This window comes from Theobroma cacao, chromosome 2, assembly GCF_053813885.1.
Source record: "Theobroma cacao isolate CCN51 chromosome 2, ASM5381388v1, whole genome shotgun sequence".
NCBI classification, from domain to species: Eukaryota; Viridiplantae; Streptophyta; class Magnoliopsida; order Malvales; family Malvaceae; genus Theobroma; species Theobroma cacao.
Window position 1 is genome coordinate 32642014 of NC_142640.1, and position 17670 is coordinate 32659683.

General features: G+C 35.4%; 1 protein-coding gene across 2 annotated transcripts; it reads left to right on the forward strand.

Moving 5' to 3' along the window:
• Positions 1-10321: 10321 nt before the first annotated feature.
• LOC18609153 (alpha/beta hydrolase family protein) lies at positions 10322-16778 on the forward strand. 2 transcript variants are annotated; one of them, XM_007044159.3, is made up of 9 exons: positions 10323-10728; positions 10845-10922; positions 12114-12791; positions 12960-13062; positions 14980-15080; positions 15206-15380; positions 15685-15855; positions 15950-16050; positions 16143-16778. In XM_007044159.3, exons 1-9 carry the CDS (start codon positions 10432-10434, stop codon positions 16194-16196), a joined length of 1758 nt encoding a protein of 585 aa, XP_007044221.3. In that variant the 5' UTR covers positions 10323-10431; the 3' UTR covers positions 16197-16778. The 2 variants fall into 2 exon arrangements, with proteins under 2 accessions (XP_007044222.3, XP_007044221.3); XM_007044160.3 differs by lacking the exon at positions 10845-10922 and having other exon boundaries at positions 10322-10728.
• Positions 16779-17670: the final 892 nt, after the last annotated feature.

Here is a 17670-nt window from a genome sequence, read left to right on the forward strand (position 1 = left end):
GTGTCCTTGTAGATCTGTGTACATCTTTTGGTAGGTGTCTCGGCATTCGGTAGCTGTATATCCATCCGAATCACTCCGTTGGAGGTCGAGTATTATTTTGTTATGTATAGATGAACTTAATGTAAATTTTAAAAGAGTAATGCCAGTACGAGTTGGCAATGTATATCACTATTTTGACTCAAAGTCATGAAATAGGACTTAGTGATAATAAATAGAATCATAAGTAAGATAAATAATAGGCTTGCCTGGGTTTAGTGGATTACGTCCATTGGACCCATGCGCCGGTCATGACTCGAAATTTGGGTTGTGACAGATGGAGTGGTTTTGCTGCCATTTAGGGAGGAAATGAGAGCTATTTTTCTACCTTTCTAAGGGAAAGAAAAGGTCAATTTTTGGAGGCTGAAAGAAGCAGCTTTGGATGCTGATTTTTAAAGTTTTGGCTGTCAGTTTTGAGAGTGAGATGAACAGCTTTAGCTGCTGATTTTTGAAGGCTGAAATGAGCAACTTTGGTTGCTGATTTTTAAGGTTTTCGCTGTCAATTTTGAGGGTGAGATGAGCAGCTTTGGCTGTTGATTTTTTAAGCTTAAATGAGTAGTTTTGGCTGCTGATTTTAAGGTTGAAAAGGGACAAAAATTTACTACCGGTGGTGAGAGAGAGAGAGAGGAGGAAATTGTGGCCGCCTTGTGAGTGTAAGAAAGGAAAAAGAAAGAGAAGAAAGGTGCTGTAAACCGACGGGAGAATGGAGAAGAAGAAAGAGAGAAAGAAACGGGAAAGGAAGAAAGAAAGAAGAGAAAGTGGGCATAACCCAATAAGAAAATAATTGACATGGCCCAATAGGAAGAAATGGGAAAAGCCAGTGGAAAAGGCTCAATAGCAACAAAGAAAGAAAAGTCCAAAAGAGAATAAAGGTGGAGACTTGGGCTTGGGCTAACCTAGCCCAAATAGGTAAAAATTTCCTTGCTTTTATTGGGCTTGTTATGAAGTTGGATTATTTGGGGTTAGCCCACTTGTTTAGTTAAATTTTGATTATTAGTAATATGAATTAAATTTAAATTACTTTAATACAATATTTAAAAATTGTATTAGGATGTGTCATAGGACTAAAGTAAAGAAGAAAATATGAAATTGATGAATAGTGCTCAAGTGAAGTTAAGAAATTTTAAATGATTCGTTGTGAAGAATTATTGTTGTCGAAGGAATTTATTTGCATAATTTAGCTAAAAGTGTTAAGTTTAGTGGTATAATATCTGGAAGAAATAAGGAGAAATAATGTGGATTGAAATTGAAAATTAATTAGATAGATTTGAAATGATTATGGTTGCCGTAAATATAGTTAATATTGTGGAAATATAAGATAGATTTGGGCGGACATTTTTTAAAAAGGGTGAAGTAGGCACATGACATCATAAATGAGTTGTCGGAGATATAATATAAGGAATTACGTAAGCAACTGATATAAGTAATTTTAGTAAAAATGTATTAAAATGTGAGTTAATTGAAGATGGTTTAATGATAGGATGAAAAATATAAATTTGCGTAAGGATTAATTGATTGAAGTGCTACCCATATGCGTATGTAATTAAAGATATTGAGTTGGTATTATTGCTAGGAAGTGCAAGGCAAGGTTAGAGTATTGTGGTGGCGTGCCGGAGTAAACATCGAGTGATTGGTCGGTGAAAATAATCAGAGACACCTCAGATCAAATAGCGATATAACATCCCGTTATCGTAAGGTGAGTGAACTTCCATTTCAAAATGTGTTGGGAAGTACCTACATGTTTAAAAGAATCATTTGAAAGTCCATTTGTTCTTGCTTTAAAAAAAAATAAAAATACCTGGGGAACAAGCCGTTGGTGAAATATTTTTATCTTATGAAAGTGTGCCATATAAATGGTTCCTACGTTATCATATTGTATGAATATGTATATTATGCATTGGATGTTCCTTTTTGTGTGATAATGATGACCCAGCTATGTGCTTGTGGGAGTGCACATGAGCTGATGATGACCCAGCTATGTGCGGTGTAGGAGTGCACATGAGCTGATGATGACCCGACCATGTACGAGTAAGGAGTGCACATGAGCTGAGTATGGAGGGATGGTATGCATGATGGTGTATGTGTATATTTAAATGTTATAGAAAGTTTATGATAGTGTTTGTGATCTTATGGCATGATGAATCTTGAAAATTTCCCATTTACTTGTAAATTGATTTTATTGCAGCGAGAAACACTCGGTTTATATTGCCTTGCTTGGATGATTGCTGAAAATTTTCTCTCTTTCCAATTTCATGCTGAATATGGTTCATTCATCATTAAAGGATTTAATAACCAGGGGTTTAATGAAGGGATTTTAATAAGAACTAAACTAAATTGCACTGTTTTCAATGATGTGCATCATGATTTCTAAACCTTCCTTAATGTTGCTTGTTCCCTTCTATGTTCACTCGCTGAGTTTATACTCACTTTTTTTTAAACTTCATGTTTTAGGTTGTTAGAGTCAAAGGTGATTGGATTCTAAGAAGAGGTATTCCTCCCTATCCATTACTCGGTAAGTTTACCATGACATTAGATGTTAGCAACTGTGCCCAGAGTCACTCCGCTAACGGTCAAGTTCTAATTACGTATATATGACTACTTGTTGTGAAATGCTGAGATTCACTTATCAAATTATATGCATGTATATAATGGTTGATGATGCCATTATGAATACATGATTGGGTTTTATGAGTTGTTTTCAAAGGCATTATAATGGAGCATTATAAATTTCAAATTTTAAAGGAATATGGGTTAACGTATAAGATCATGTAAGTAGGCTTGCTTGGGCTTGGTGGGCTGAGCCCATTGGTCCCTTGCACCAGTCATGGCCCAAAAATTGGGCTGTGACAATGTTGGTATCAAAGTTCTAGGTTTAGTTAAGTCCTAGGGATTCCTGTGTGGTCAGCAGAGTTGTTAGAGTTCGTGTAGAGTCTTGTCCTTGGATTGTGGGTGCGTAACGCAAGTCAAGGACGGGAGGCTGCATGGGCCCCTACTTCATTTGAAACCTACCTATTCTTATGATGTTTAGATGGATGAGTAATTAATACTTGATTACGTATAGGTGGAGGTGCGCAGGTTGCACACGTCATGTCTAGAAAAGACAATAGTCCCAATACCCCTCATAGTACTAGCGAGGGATCGCTAAATTCCACTACTAGGAGCCAATGGCTCCCTAATCTAGGTAATCCGGAAGGTGACCCGTCTCAAATTCCTATTAACTGGATTCCCCTGGAATTAATAGAATGGTTTCATATTAAGTAAAGCCTTGAGAGTAGCGAGAGTCTTGAAAGTGACGACAACTTTGATATTCAAGAAGCTGTAAGAAATTTCCTTTTGAAGAGATCTGAGGAATGGCATAGGGAAAAGACAAAAGAGGCAACTGCCAAGGGGAATATTCATCCCAAGAAAGTATCTACTGTCCGACACTTTCCTCCTGGTTGTGGAATAGGTTCTGCGCTTGTGAGTAGTGAGGAATATAGGAGGATACAGCAAGCTTGGGTTGAAGATAAAATGAGAAAATCTCAAGAGGAAAAGAAGGACCCGGAAGAGGATCCGTCGATGTGCTCAGATCAAGGCAACAAGGATCCTAAAGACACTTAATACCTTCGTTGAAGTTTGTATCACTCTAAGTCTAAACAGATGCGATGTAAGGGAAATTGTAGTAGTTATCTGTACAAAGGAGTTAAGAGTTAGCTTTTATTTTGTATGACTCAAATGGATTATTAAGTAGCTATTTAAATAACTGGATGTGTATGGAAATTTTTTGGTACGACAGAGGTAAACTAGTAATATAATTATCGAGGAAGGATATTCACCTTAGTGGCGTGGTTGGTCGCCTTAAATGATTATTAAGGATCGACGTAGAAAGTCATTAATGGTACAAACAACTACAAGACCTGACAAAGGATTACCAATTAATCGTGGAAAGGTGAAATTTGAAATCCCAATTGCAATTACAATTTGGAAGGATATGGGAGAAATTAATGAGGATATGGGTGACACTTAGAGTGGATGATGTGATTAAGTTAAGGATTGTAAAATTTAAGTTTGGAGGTAGTTACAAAATGATGTCATGACATTATGAGGTAATAATTGGGCACAAATACAGCCCAATAGAGTTAAACTATGGAGTTTGGGAAAGATGAATTTTTTATTTAATAAGGATTGTTAGAATAAAGTGAGAAGAAAGGTGAACTATTTTCATGGTCATTTATACCGAAAGTCAATAAACTATTGGAGTTACAAGACAAGAAGGATAATTAGTTATGGATAACAACAAATTTGTGGAATACCGTAAATAGTGAGTAATTATGCGTGGGTTGATATATGTATTGTGAATTCATTACACCATATGGAAAAAATGCCTTAAAGTGGGATTTCATGAATGATGATAAAAGTCAAACATGACATGAGTTGAAAGTATTAATTTGGCTTAGTGCATATGATAAGCAAAAAAAAGATACACCTACTTATGAAAATTGTGATATAGGTTTAAAGAAAGGCCATGCGGTTGAGAATGGTTAGTGTAGTAGCCTTAAAAGAAGAATAATTACTTTGATAAAGTAAATTCCCATAGCTGCAACGTCGCAGCGTCGGTTACCCAACGCTGCTACTTTGAGACCCCTTATGGCTAGAAAGCATGAACCACTTGTGAATGGCATGAAGATGAAACTCACAAATTGAATTATGGTCATTGGCCTTGATGTTGACTTTTGTTATTTAGAGTTTTAAGTGCGTTGGGAAAATATTAAGGTAAAGATGAAGAGTGAATTGAAAAGTTCTTTATTACGCTATATATTGGCAGGTGACAGAAAGGGGAGTTAAAAAGATCTTGAGACGAATTACTATGTGAAGTATTAAGATAAACATTATACAAACTAAAGTCAAACCCTAAGAAATAAAGAGGATAAGGGGTTAAGCCTTGTTAAAGGCTAAGGAAAAAGTGAATGAAAAGTTAGATGAATGTATGAGATATGGGTAAGGGATGTCAACACCAAGTGATGAAAGAGTGATTGAGGGATTACAAGAGTGGTATAGCAAATGGGTTTATCCAAAATAATTTTATGAGAATTTGCAATCCTTGTCTTGACTCAGCTAAATAAAAAGGGTTAATAACAACACAAGGCCAATTGTGTGGCACACTGGAATCTATGAAGATGAGTTGGGGATTGAATGGACGAGTATGTATAGATATATCTTTAAGAATAAGTGCATGTCTATAGAACGATATGCTCGGGATGTTAAAGAGCAAATAAGAGACTAAGTGTTTCAAGAATGTACAAACATCTTTGAGAAGGAATTACCAATCATACACAACAAGTATAAAATGTGGAATTTTTAAAACTTGCTAAGGAGCCTAACAGCTAAGTCACGGGTTAAGTGATCACATGCGGTGAGACATAAGTTTGAGATAGGTATCACCAAGGAAATACTCAAGAGGAGTTTTGCAAGGGATCTAGTGAAAGCAAGCATTAAGTTATGTGGTTATAAAAAGGAAGTCGTAAGCTAGAAGTGATATTCGTATTGACATTAAAAAGTACTTAAGGAGGACCTTGTTTCAAGTCTTGCAGTTTCAAGTACAAACTGCCAATTGGTCCAAGGAGAATGACGTCACATTAGTATGGAAGAATAGAATAAAAGATGATTAAAGATAATCTGGATAATGAAGTCCGATAATGAAAATCTTCTTAATGTAGTATGGAAATTGGAATTCGAAAATGCTTGAGGAATGCACGATTCGAATGAGTCTAAGTTTTAAGTGACTCATTAAAGTCGAAATGCAACAAGGATATAATATATAGATATATATATATATATATATATATATATATATATATATATGTTAGAGGTATGAAGAATAATTAAGAAATAAGGATGACTTTTAGAGATTGTGGTATTGCATAAAATGCAATGATCCAATAAAGCTAAACCTCTGAAAGATCAACGAGATTATAAAGCATATGCGCATACTGGATTGCAAATTTAATGCAAATGACATTTAGCAAGTGAGATGTGATTAATGACATTATGATGCAAGGATATATAGTACGATGAAACTCAAGCATATAATTGGAAATTATATAAATGATATGAAGTGATGTATAGGCATAACAAGAATGTTGACATGCACTATGAGGATTATTATATTGAATCTTGGATAAATATGAGGATAAGATGAAGGAATAAATGTCGAGAAGTTTGGCAAGGAGCAAAATAATAAGATGGTGGTTAGGCATACATAAGTAAGTATAACATGTGGTCGAAATCGGTATGATTGAGATAGAGCTATGGTTCAAATTTTAATGATAGTGATTGAGGCATGCTTGGTGTCTCAATATAAGAGATCATGATTGTGAAGGGTACTGCTGATCTGGTTCTAAAGGATAATATTGACATAAATGAGGTATTCGAATTGAACTGGAGGTGAACGAGGTGAATAAATCGAATGTTCCTATAAAGGGGGAAAAAGAATAAGATCATAGAGTGAGATTGATAACTCGACACCGACGTGAATTCGAAGACGAATTCTATTTAAGTGGGAGAGACTGTAATACTTCATATTTTGATATGGGGACTAATAAAACTTACCGGATGTCAATTGAGGCATAATAAGGTGTTTTGGATATCAAGGAGACAAGTGAAAAATTTTGGAATAAAATAATATTTTTACTAACAAAATAATATTAAAATATTAATATTTAATCGGATGTCTAAATTAGTCATGAAGAAGGATCCTATGGTCAATCCAAGTGGGGGAGAATAAGTATGAATGAATTTTGGAGATAAACGATGTAAATGAGACTCGCGTGTTATTGTTAAGTCAAGCTAGTGCGGGTAGGTAAATATTTAAATATTATGGTAATATCGCGTTGAAGTACAATTTCGATATTTTGGTGGTACACATACAGAGGAAGGAAGATATATGAAAATTGTAATTTTTAGACTTATCGGAAGGATCGAATTTTTAAAATATAAAAGTTCGAGGATTATGTAGTGAAATTAAAGGGAAGAAATAAAATAAACAAATAGTAAAATAATAATACAAGTATATATATATAAAAAAAAAAAAAGAGAGAAAGACCAACATGGGCAGTTGCCTATGTGGTCAATTAAAGAATCAATACATATTTTTTTTATGGTGGTAGGGGCCAGCCAAGTTGGTAAGAAAGAATGAGATAAAGATGAAAGATAGAAAAAAAAAAGAAAAGAAAAGTCAAAGTACAGTTAAATGAAGAAGAAAAAGGAAAAAGAGAAGTCGGTTGTGCGAGAGAGAGCAAAAGGAAAGCAAAAGAGCAAAGAAAAGAAAAAGGAGAGAAAAAATCGAGGGAGAGAAAGAGAAAGGAAAGAAAAAGAAAAGAAAAGCCGAGCGGTGAGGAAAAGAAAAGAAAGAAAAGGAAGGGAGAAGGAGCTGAATTTGAGGGAGTGGTTTTGCTGCCATTTAAGGAGGAAATGAGAGCTATTTTTCTGCCATTCTAAGGGAAAGAAAGGGTCAATTTTTGGAGGCTGAAAGAAGCAGCTTTGGATGCTGTTTTTTGAGGTTTTGGCAGCCGATTTTGAGGGTGAGATGAGCAGCTTTAGCTGCTCATTTTTGAAGGCTGAAAGGAGCAACTTTGGCTGTTGATTTTTTAGGTTTTGGCTGTCAGTTTTGAGGGTGAGATGAGCAGCTTTGGCTGTTGATTTTTGAGGCTGAAATGAGCAGTTTTGGCTGCTGTTTTTTAGGTTGAAAAGAGGCAAAAATTTGCTGTCTGCGATGAGAGGGAGAGAGAGGAGGAAATTGTGGCCAACTTGTGAGTGTAAGAAAGGAAAAAGAGAGAGAAGAAAGGTGCTATCGATCGGCGGGAGAGAGGAGAAGAAGAAAGAGAGAAAGAAATGGGAAAGGAAGAAAGAAAGAAAAAAGAAAGAAAGAAAGAAGATAGAGTAGGCATAGCCCAATAAGAAAAGAATGGACATGGCCCAATAAGAAGAAATGAGAAAAGCCCATGGAAAGAGCTCAATAGCAACAAAGAAAGAAAAGTCCAAAAGAGAATAAAGGTGGAGACTTGGGTTAGGGCTAACCTAGCCCAAATAGGTAAAAATTTCCTTGCTTTTATTGGGCTTGTTATGAAGTTAGATTATTTGGGGCTAGCCCACTTGTTTAGTTAAATTTTGGTTATTAGTAATATGAATTAAATTTAAATTACTTTAATACAATATTTAAAAATTGTAGTAGGAAGTGTCATAGGACTAAAGTAAAGAAGAAAATATGAAATTGATGAATAGTGCTCAAGTGAAGTTAAGAAATTTTAAATGATTCGTTGTGAAGAATTATTGTTGTCGAAGGAATTTATTTGCATAATTTAGCTGAAAGTGTTAAGTTAAGTGGTATAATATCTGGAAGAAATAAGGAGAAATAATGTGGATTGAAATTGGAAAATAATTGGATAGATTTGAAATGACTATGGTTGTGGTAAATATAGTTAATACTGTGGAAATATAAGATAGATTTGGACGAACATTTTTTAAAAAGGGTGAACTAGGCACATGACATCATAAATGAGTTGCTGGAGATATAATATAAGGAATTACGTAAGCAACTGATATAAGTAATTTTAGTAAAAATGTATTAAAATGTGAGTTAATTGAAGATAGTTTCATGATAGGATGAAAAATATAAATTTGAGTAAGGATAAATTGATTGAAGTGCTACCCGTATACGTATGTAATTAAAGATATTGAGTTGGTATTATTGCTAGGAAGTGCAAGGCAAGGTTAGAGTACTGAGGTGGCGTGCCAAAGTAAACATCGAGCGACCGACTAGTGAAAATAATCAGAGACACCTCCGATCAAATAGCGATGTAACATCTCGTTATCGTAAGGTGAGTGAACTTGCATTTCAAAATGTGTTAGGAAGTACCTACATGTTGAAAAGAATCGTTTGAAAGCCCATTTGTTCTTGCTTAAAAAAAATAAAAATACTTGGGGAACAAACCTTTGGTGAAATATTTTTATCTTGTGAAAGTGTGCCATATAAATGGTTCCTACGTTATCATATTGTATGAATATGTATATTATGCATTGGATGTTCCTTTTTGTGTGATAATGATGACCCAGCTATGTGCGTGTGGGAGTGCACATGAGGTAATGATGACCCAGCTATGTGAGGTGTAAGAGTGCACATGAGCTGATGATGACCCGGCCATGTGCGAGTAGGGAGTGCACATGAGCTGAATATGGAGGGATGGTACGCATGATTGTATATGTGTATATTTAAATGTTATAGAAAGTTTATGATAATGTTTGTGATTGTATGGCATGATGAATCTTGAAAATTTGCCATTTACTTGTAAATTGATTTTATTACAGTGAGAAACACTCGGTTTATATTGCCTTGCTTGGATGATTGCTGGAAATTTCCTCTCTTTCCAATTTCATGTTGAATATGGTTCATTCATCATTAAAGGATTTAATAACCAAGGGTTTAATAGAGGGATTTTAATAAGAACTAAACTAAATTGCATTATTTTCAAAAATGTGCATCATGATTTCTAAACCTTCCTTAACGTTGCTTGTTCCCTTCCTATGTTCACTCACTGAGTTTATACTCACTCTTTTTTAAACTTCATGTTTTAGGTTGTCAGAGTCAAAAGTGATTGGATTCTAAGACGAGGTATTCCTCTCTATCCATTGCTCGATAGGTTTACCATGACATTAGATGTTAACAACTGTGCCTAGAGTTATTCCACTGACGGTTAAGTTCTAATTACGTGCATATGACTACTTGTTGTGAAATGTTGAGATTCACTTATCAAATTATATGTATATATATAATGTTTGATGATGCCATTATGAATACATGATTGGGTTTTATAAGTTATTTTCAAAAAAATTATAATTGAGCATTATAAATTTCATATTCTAGAGGAATATGGTTTAACGTATAAGATCATGTAAGTAAGCTTGCTTGGGCTTAGTGGGCTGAGCCCATTGGTCCCTTGCGCTGGTCATGGTCCGAAAATTGAGTTGTGATAATTACATTGTGATATAACTATTGATATTTATCATTTTCAATTAATATCTTATCGTATCACATATAACATATTATATGATATTAATAACTATGATCGAATACTATTTTACTAAGACAACAAGCTAAATAGATGCCTTATTGCATTTTACATTTTGGAGGTCTTTGATGTGGCACCACCACGTGCCCACCTTACTCCAATGCCACGCCGACGTCGACTATCACTCAATCTCTTTGATGTGAAATCCTAAAAAAAATCCCAAAGCCAAGACTAAACTTTGTAAAGAAACACGCCACGGCGTCAAATGTGGGAGCAGCGACCGCACTATTTGTAACTCCACACTTCCTTCCGGTAAAAGCAAAAGTAAACGCAAACCGAAAGCAAAAACAGAATGTCGAATCTCCAAATCCAATCCGATATGCGCTCCGCTCTTCACATAGCTTCCTCCACCCTTCTCTCTCTCAATACTAGGAGCTTCACGCTCCCTCATTCCGTCCCTGCGCGTCCCCTTCTCCCTCGACCTCTCCATTCTTCCAAAGCGTCGTTCGGGCCGCTCCCTAGAGCTTTCTCCAACGACGGTAGCGTTTCCGAGAAGCCTTCGATTTGTACCGCCGATGAGCTTCATTATGTGTCCGTGCCTAATTGTGATTGGCGCCTTGCCCTCTGGCGCTATCACCCTCCTCCTCAGGTCTTTGGTTTTCTTTCCACTTTTCTAGAATGATTGTCACTATTGTTTGTTTGCTTTTTCTAATCGTTTTCGTTTATAGATAGAATAAATGAAATTTTTATTATTGCTTCTAACAGGCGCCTCCGAGAAATCACCCGCTGTTATTATTGTCTGGAGTAGGGACTAATGCCATTGGTTACGATCTTTCTCCTGGGGTACTTTTTTTTTTTTTTCAAAAATCTTATTTTAATTTCCTTTTTTTTCTTTCTTAGTTTTGAAATAGTTGAATATGAGGTTTTCTGTTTTAATCAACGATATGAAGGATAGTTGGGTTAAAATTTGCTTCGAGTGAATGTTTACATTTCTTATTTTCTGGTAGTTAAAAGAAGAATTAAAACGGTTCGTCAAGGATGTAAACAGCAGAGTATAAAGTGAAAGTGTAAAACAGTTCTAAATCCTATTATCATTTTCTTCTTATTTTAGTTGTAATTTGGGCTGAGGAATTCATGCTAAATGGCTTTATTTTTTTTACTGTAAATTATTATAAAAGCAAAACAAAGAAGAAGCTATTTTTTCATGTGCATCAGTCTTCTGTTTCCTTTAATTTATCAATGCACTTTTTTGGCATTTGTACAATTGGAAAATTTTTTTTCTTTTCAGGTTCTATAGGTTATATAGTGCATTTTACCCAAGTGCACACGATATGTTGTTTAGCTGTATTTGCTGATGGAGTGGCCAAGAGTAATGAACATATGATCTTTTATGTGTAATTACTAGAACCCCAAAACTTGTTCGGTTTGGGTTTTCTTGAATCCTCAGGATGCTTCATAGAAACCATCATCTGATGAACTCCATAAAGACCATTTAGGTTTACATGTTGTGGGTTATCAGCTGCCCACATTATAACTGCACCAAGATAAATCACAGTGTATCATTAGTTCTGTTTATCAAGGTGATAACTACCTGGGAGATGTCATAATTTCTGAGTCCAAGTCTGCTGCACTATGAGCCCTCAGGCAACTTATTGAACCTTACTCAAAGAGAAAGTCATGTATGACAGCTCAGTCTCTATGGGCCTCTATGGCACCAACAGTCACAACCTCTTGTCTTCTATCAGAAAACATTTCATACACGTATTGAATCATTTGTATGTATACCGTTGGTTAGTCAATACCATAGCTTATGTATTTATGGAAGAATTACGTCACAAAATCTCGCTTTCTCACAGTTAAGAGTGCCAATTATCATGCCCTTTCTTACATACTTAGATGAATACCTACACTCAAAGTCAAATGAACAATGCTGTCTTCCAACTTTCACTTATAACTTTTGAGATGCTGAATTTTATTTTCTTCTCTTTACTAATATATGATCCTTTTCCTGTTAAATGTAATATGCATCTGCAGTCTTCGTTTGCGAGATACATGTCTGGCCAAGGATTTGACACATGGATTCTTGAAGTTCGTGGTGCTGGATTGAGTGTGCAGGGATCAAATTTTAAAGAAATTAAGGAAACTGCTGATGCAGTGTCGGAGCAGATGGAAGCTGTGGCTAAGAGTGTGACAAATGGAGTTTCTCCTGCTCAGCAGCAGCCAACTAATGTTTCTGGTTCCTTTTCAGATTCTGAGATTTCTTTTCTTGGAGAAGATTCGATAGGGATTGGAACAGCATGGGATGAATCAAAATTGGTGACAAAGTTGACGGAAATTTTCATGCGTTTGTCCGAGAGACTTTCTGGCTTTCTAAGTGATGGTCAATCAAGACTTATCTCTGCTAAATTATTTGATCAAATATCAAAACTTTTGGAAGATTCTCAATTATCTGAACGCTTTGAGGAGGTAAGGGGGAAGCTTTCCTACTTATTGGAAAGACAACAAAATTCAGGTATTGCTAGCCAAATTAGAGATCTGAGTCAAAGACTTGTAAATATTATTGAAGAAGGCCAACGATCTGTTTCACCTCAGTTCATTGATCTACAAGAGCGGCTTTCTTCTACAATAGAAGATTTTCAAAAACAACTTGACTTGATCGTGAAGTATGATTGGGATTTTGATCACTATCTGGAGGAGGATGTCCCTGCTGCGGTGAGGTGACATTTTGCCATGCTGGAAGGCTATGCAAATGCTGACTCATTTTTATTTTACTTTCTTAAATAGAATGTTATGTATTCCATTTGCTATTTTACATTTTACCTACCATTCATGCCTACTGTCTTTAGTTTGAATTGACAATTTTGATTTTCTTTCATAAAGATGGAATACATAAGGGCACAAACAAAGCCAAATGATGGAAAATTGCTTGCAATTGGTCACTCAATGGGAGGCATATTGCTTTACGCCATGCTGTCACAGTGTGGTAAGATACCATCATTTGAATCTCATGTCATATTGCGATGATTTTCATCCTTGCATAAAGGCAAAGCAGGATTCATCCCTCAATTAGCTGAACTACACTTTAAAAACCTTATAGGAGAAATTTGTGGGTGAGCTTCTCTTCTTCAAAGCTTTAAAATAACAATTTATCACCCACTACTATAAAACTGTCTTAGATCTACAACATTCAGTGGAGGAAACAAATTTTAATGATTTAAGCTGTACAAATTCTTTATGCATCATCACCTATTTAATAATCACTTAAATTAAGAGCAATTAAACCCTCACAGAGTGCATATTGAAGTTTCCAGTGCTACAAAAATAAGCTGGCTCTCACTCTGGTTATACTTTGCTTTCATTTAGCTTAACCTTTTATTGGTATATCTGTTGCTTTCTTTTTCTTTTTCTTTTTCTTTATTTATTCATTTTATTATTCTAATGGATGAGCCCTATCTATGTCACATTTCTGGTTAGACAGTACTTTTAAATTTCATCTTTCAATCCTGATAAGCCTTTTTCTACCTTTTGGTCCTGTTATATTTGTATATTTTGTTATTTATTTTAAGATTTCTTTCTTTGGTAAATATTGGGGAATCAGAAGAAGATGGGATCCAAATGCCATGTGGACAAGGTGTATCAACTAGTTTCATTAGGAAAAGTTATCAACTTCAGAAATCCAATTACCAAATGGAAAATGCTACTTTGTCCGATTCTCAGAGTCCGACAATGAGGTTGACTACTCATAGATAATAAAAGCTCTAATTTGAGTAGTTGGCCTCATTATTGGATGGTGAGAGTTGTGCCAATTAGTAGTACTCTTGTCAAATTGTAATGAATGATAGAAAACACTATCTGATAAGCCCTTATAAAGGTCATCTGCCACTTAATGACATTTAATGATTGATGTTAAAAAGCAACCGCTAAACATTTGAATGGTATATTTCTCCAGTTCCCCTTATGTTTCATGTATTAAAATTCGTACTTGAAACAATAATTCTTCTCTTTTTAGCTTTGTACACAACTGAGTAGTTCTGATTTTGTGTTAAATGGTGATTAAATTTTGATATAGCTCATCTCCAGCACAGCATCAATCACTCAAAATGTGAGTGAGCTTGTTGTCAGGTTTGGCATCTTTACATATCCAAGAATGAGAAAATAATGGTTTTAGCTGTTTCTAGTACCCTTGCCAATCTCACGATGCTTGATGCAATGCTGCTTTACTATGATGATGTAATGATTACATGTATCATGGAGGCAGTACTTTCAATATATTATCAGCTTTACTCTTAATATCTTCACTTTATTCTTGTAGAAAGTGATTAATTAGAAATTTTTAAATACAGAAAATGTAAAACAGGAAACGATACTAAACAGACCCCTAATAATTGAATGTGGATGCTTTTCATTTAGTGGATTCCAGAGTTGAGTTTAACAACAAACCTGTTGATTCCTGGGCATTGGATAGTATCTGTCTTGAAATTCTGCCAAGGGTCCATTGCTTAAACTATATATCCCATCTCAAAATTGAATATGAATGAGGTAGTGAGTTCTGTCATGATTGCAAGGCACAAGTGTATTAGCTTGGCTAAGGAAAGACAAGGAGCTGTTATAGCATTTTGTTGCTGCTTTAGTTAATTTTCAACTTGCTTCTGCCCAAACCGGTGTTACTGTTAGGGTAAAATATTTTCTAAGTATCATAGAATACTGCTTTGTTCAATATAACTTATAAACAGTGGAAGATCTGTATTTATAGTTTGAATGCTTGAGAAATGAAACTTTACTTAGTTGTTCAATGTATTTGTTAGTATTAGTTTTAATGTGCTTTTGTTTAGTATACTTTCTTTTTCTTTTCATGTCGATAAAATCATCATTGATTGTATGTTATATATCATCTTGTAAGGTTCTGAAGGAAGGGAACCTAAACTAAAGGCTGTTGTTACTTTGGCATCATCACTTGATTACACATCTTCAAAATCGACACTCAAATTGCTCTTACCTCTTGTAAGTGGGTAAACCAGTGTCATATGCCTTAGTTGCTATGTTGATGTGATTTTGATAACTACCTACTTAAAAGTTCTAGAGAAATAGGTTCCTTCAGAAAGTAATATCATGGCATCTGTATGCAGGCAGATCCTGCACAAGCTCTTAATGTCCCTGTTGTTCCATTGGGAACATTACTGGCGGCTGCTTATCCTCTATCGTCTCGGCCTCCTTACGTCTTGGCATGGCTTAATAATCTAATATCAGCAGAGGACATGATGCATCCAGAGTTGCTAAAAAAGCTTGTCTTAAACAACTTCTGTAAGTATGGGCATACTTGTCTTCACTTCTTGTGAAATATTACAGCTTTCTTGCTGGAATCTAAGCTTTTCTGTTTCTATGTAATGAACACCTGAGTATACTGATGTAAATGTCACAGAAAATCAATAATATGATTCTCAAACAAAACTTGGGTTTCTGATTTTATACCTTGTTATTTCTGTTGCTGATTTCTGGTGATAGTTGCCTCTGAATGTAATCTCTAGTTGCTGTATTTTGAATTCATCAAATTTTCTGCTTTTGTTCTTTGCTATATAGTGATTTGCATAATATTTGTGGTTTCAAGGTACCATACCAGCCAAACTTATTCTGCAGCTCACAACAGCTTTCCGAGAAAGGGGGTTATGCGATAGGAATGGTAAATTTTTCTACAAGGATCATCTACATAAAAGCAATGTCCCCATCCTAGCCGTTGCAGGAGATCAAGATTTAATTTGCCCACCTGAAGCTGTAGAAGGTAGGTGGTAACCTTGTGGTTAGTTAAATGCAAATTGTCTCGTATGGTTTTCATAGATGTTTATATTTTTATTCCTTCTTATTGTTCAAACCAGAAACTGTGAAGCTTTTTCCGGAGAACTTGGTTACTTATAAAGTATTTGGAGAACATCAGGGTCCCCATTATGCACATTATGATTTGGTGGGAGGACGATTGGTAAGCACTACTGATAGAAAATATTTGACAGGTTATCGATTGTTATTTGACTGATGCCATGTATAATGTTTCTAAATTTGTTGGAACTGCAGGCAGTGGAGCAAGTTTACCCATGTATACTCCAGTTTCTTAGTCATTATGATTAATCATGATATCTGGGCCACGAAGCATTGTTGCGAAAGATTTGGTAAACAGCGATTGGTTTTTCCCAGCGGCGTGATAGACCCTTTGGTTGTAATCTTGGCAGAGTTAATGTGATTGATCACATTGGGGGATGCATTGCAAATTAAACAACGAAAACAGGAAGGACCATCCAGAGCTGAATTAGCTGAATTTATACTGATGTTTGGAATAGGTCCTTTTCTGAATTGTATATTGATGATTGTGATCAAGGAAACTGTTGGGGTTGAAACCGCCGACACCCCTGCACAAAAAAAAAAAAAAATACAATGAAAGGTATTTGTGGTGTCCTTATGAGCTTCAGTTAGAGGTGGTAATTAGTGTTCAGGGTAGAGCTGGCCACTAGTTAGAGTTATTTTGAGTTTTGGTTGTTTCGGCTTCTAATCATTTAGAGTTTGGACTTTTTGAATTTGAATTATAGTGTTTGGATTATTTCAAGTTCGATTCCTTTCTAATTCACGTAGATTCAGGGGAGTTGCATGTTAATTTCAAATTTCTATATTATAGACATTTTTGTAAATTTAAATGTAATAAATTGTTTCTTTTCATGATTGTGTGGATACAATTTCTTTTGAAAATAAAAAAGTAAAAAGTTTGTATAAATACAAAAGTAAATTACTTTTTTTTTAATATATAAGTGACAATAGGAAGTAAATAATTTTGAACAGTAAGAAGTCAACAACACCTACAAGAGAGGATGAGTGTCGAAGAGAGGACACAGAGAGAGGAAAAGCCCTAGGAAAAGTAAGAGAGAGGGCAGGAGACTAGAGTAATACCATAGGATAGGTCCGAGTGTTAGGATTAGTAAATGAGGGGTAGGGTAGGAGGAAAAGTGGAGGGAGACAAGGATTTTCGATATCTAACGATGGAGGAGAAGGGTGTTCTTTGCTTACATTAACAATATTAGTTTGAACACCCAGTGGAGAGAACTAAAAAATTTCTTTAATTGATTCGGTGTTGTTAATCAATTTATACCCAACCAGCCAAGAAGACGAATGACAACGTATGCTTTCATCCGTTATAGGATAGTGGAAGAACTGCAAAGAGCGATCCGATATGGACAAAATGTAAAGTTGAAGGGAAGACACTTGTTAATTAAAGAAGCCACCTCACTAGTGATTGGGGATAGAGAAAAGAGCAGGGCGAATCAATAGAACCACAAACAGGGGAAGCAAGCACTCAAAAGTTTTATAAAGACGTACTTGTTGCCAATGGAAACAGGAAACCTGCAAATGCTCCTACTACAAAACAGGTGAAGAACATTTGGAACAAAGAGGTGGATGGGATTATAGTGGACATTGAGGAAGATGAGATTGAATGGCTGAAGCGTAGCACGATAGAGAGCTTAAAACCTTTAATAAGCTACCAGCAATTACAGAGTAGCTTAATGCATGAAGGGATCATCGCAACAGTGAGACCATCAGGGGGGTTAAACGTGAT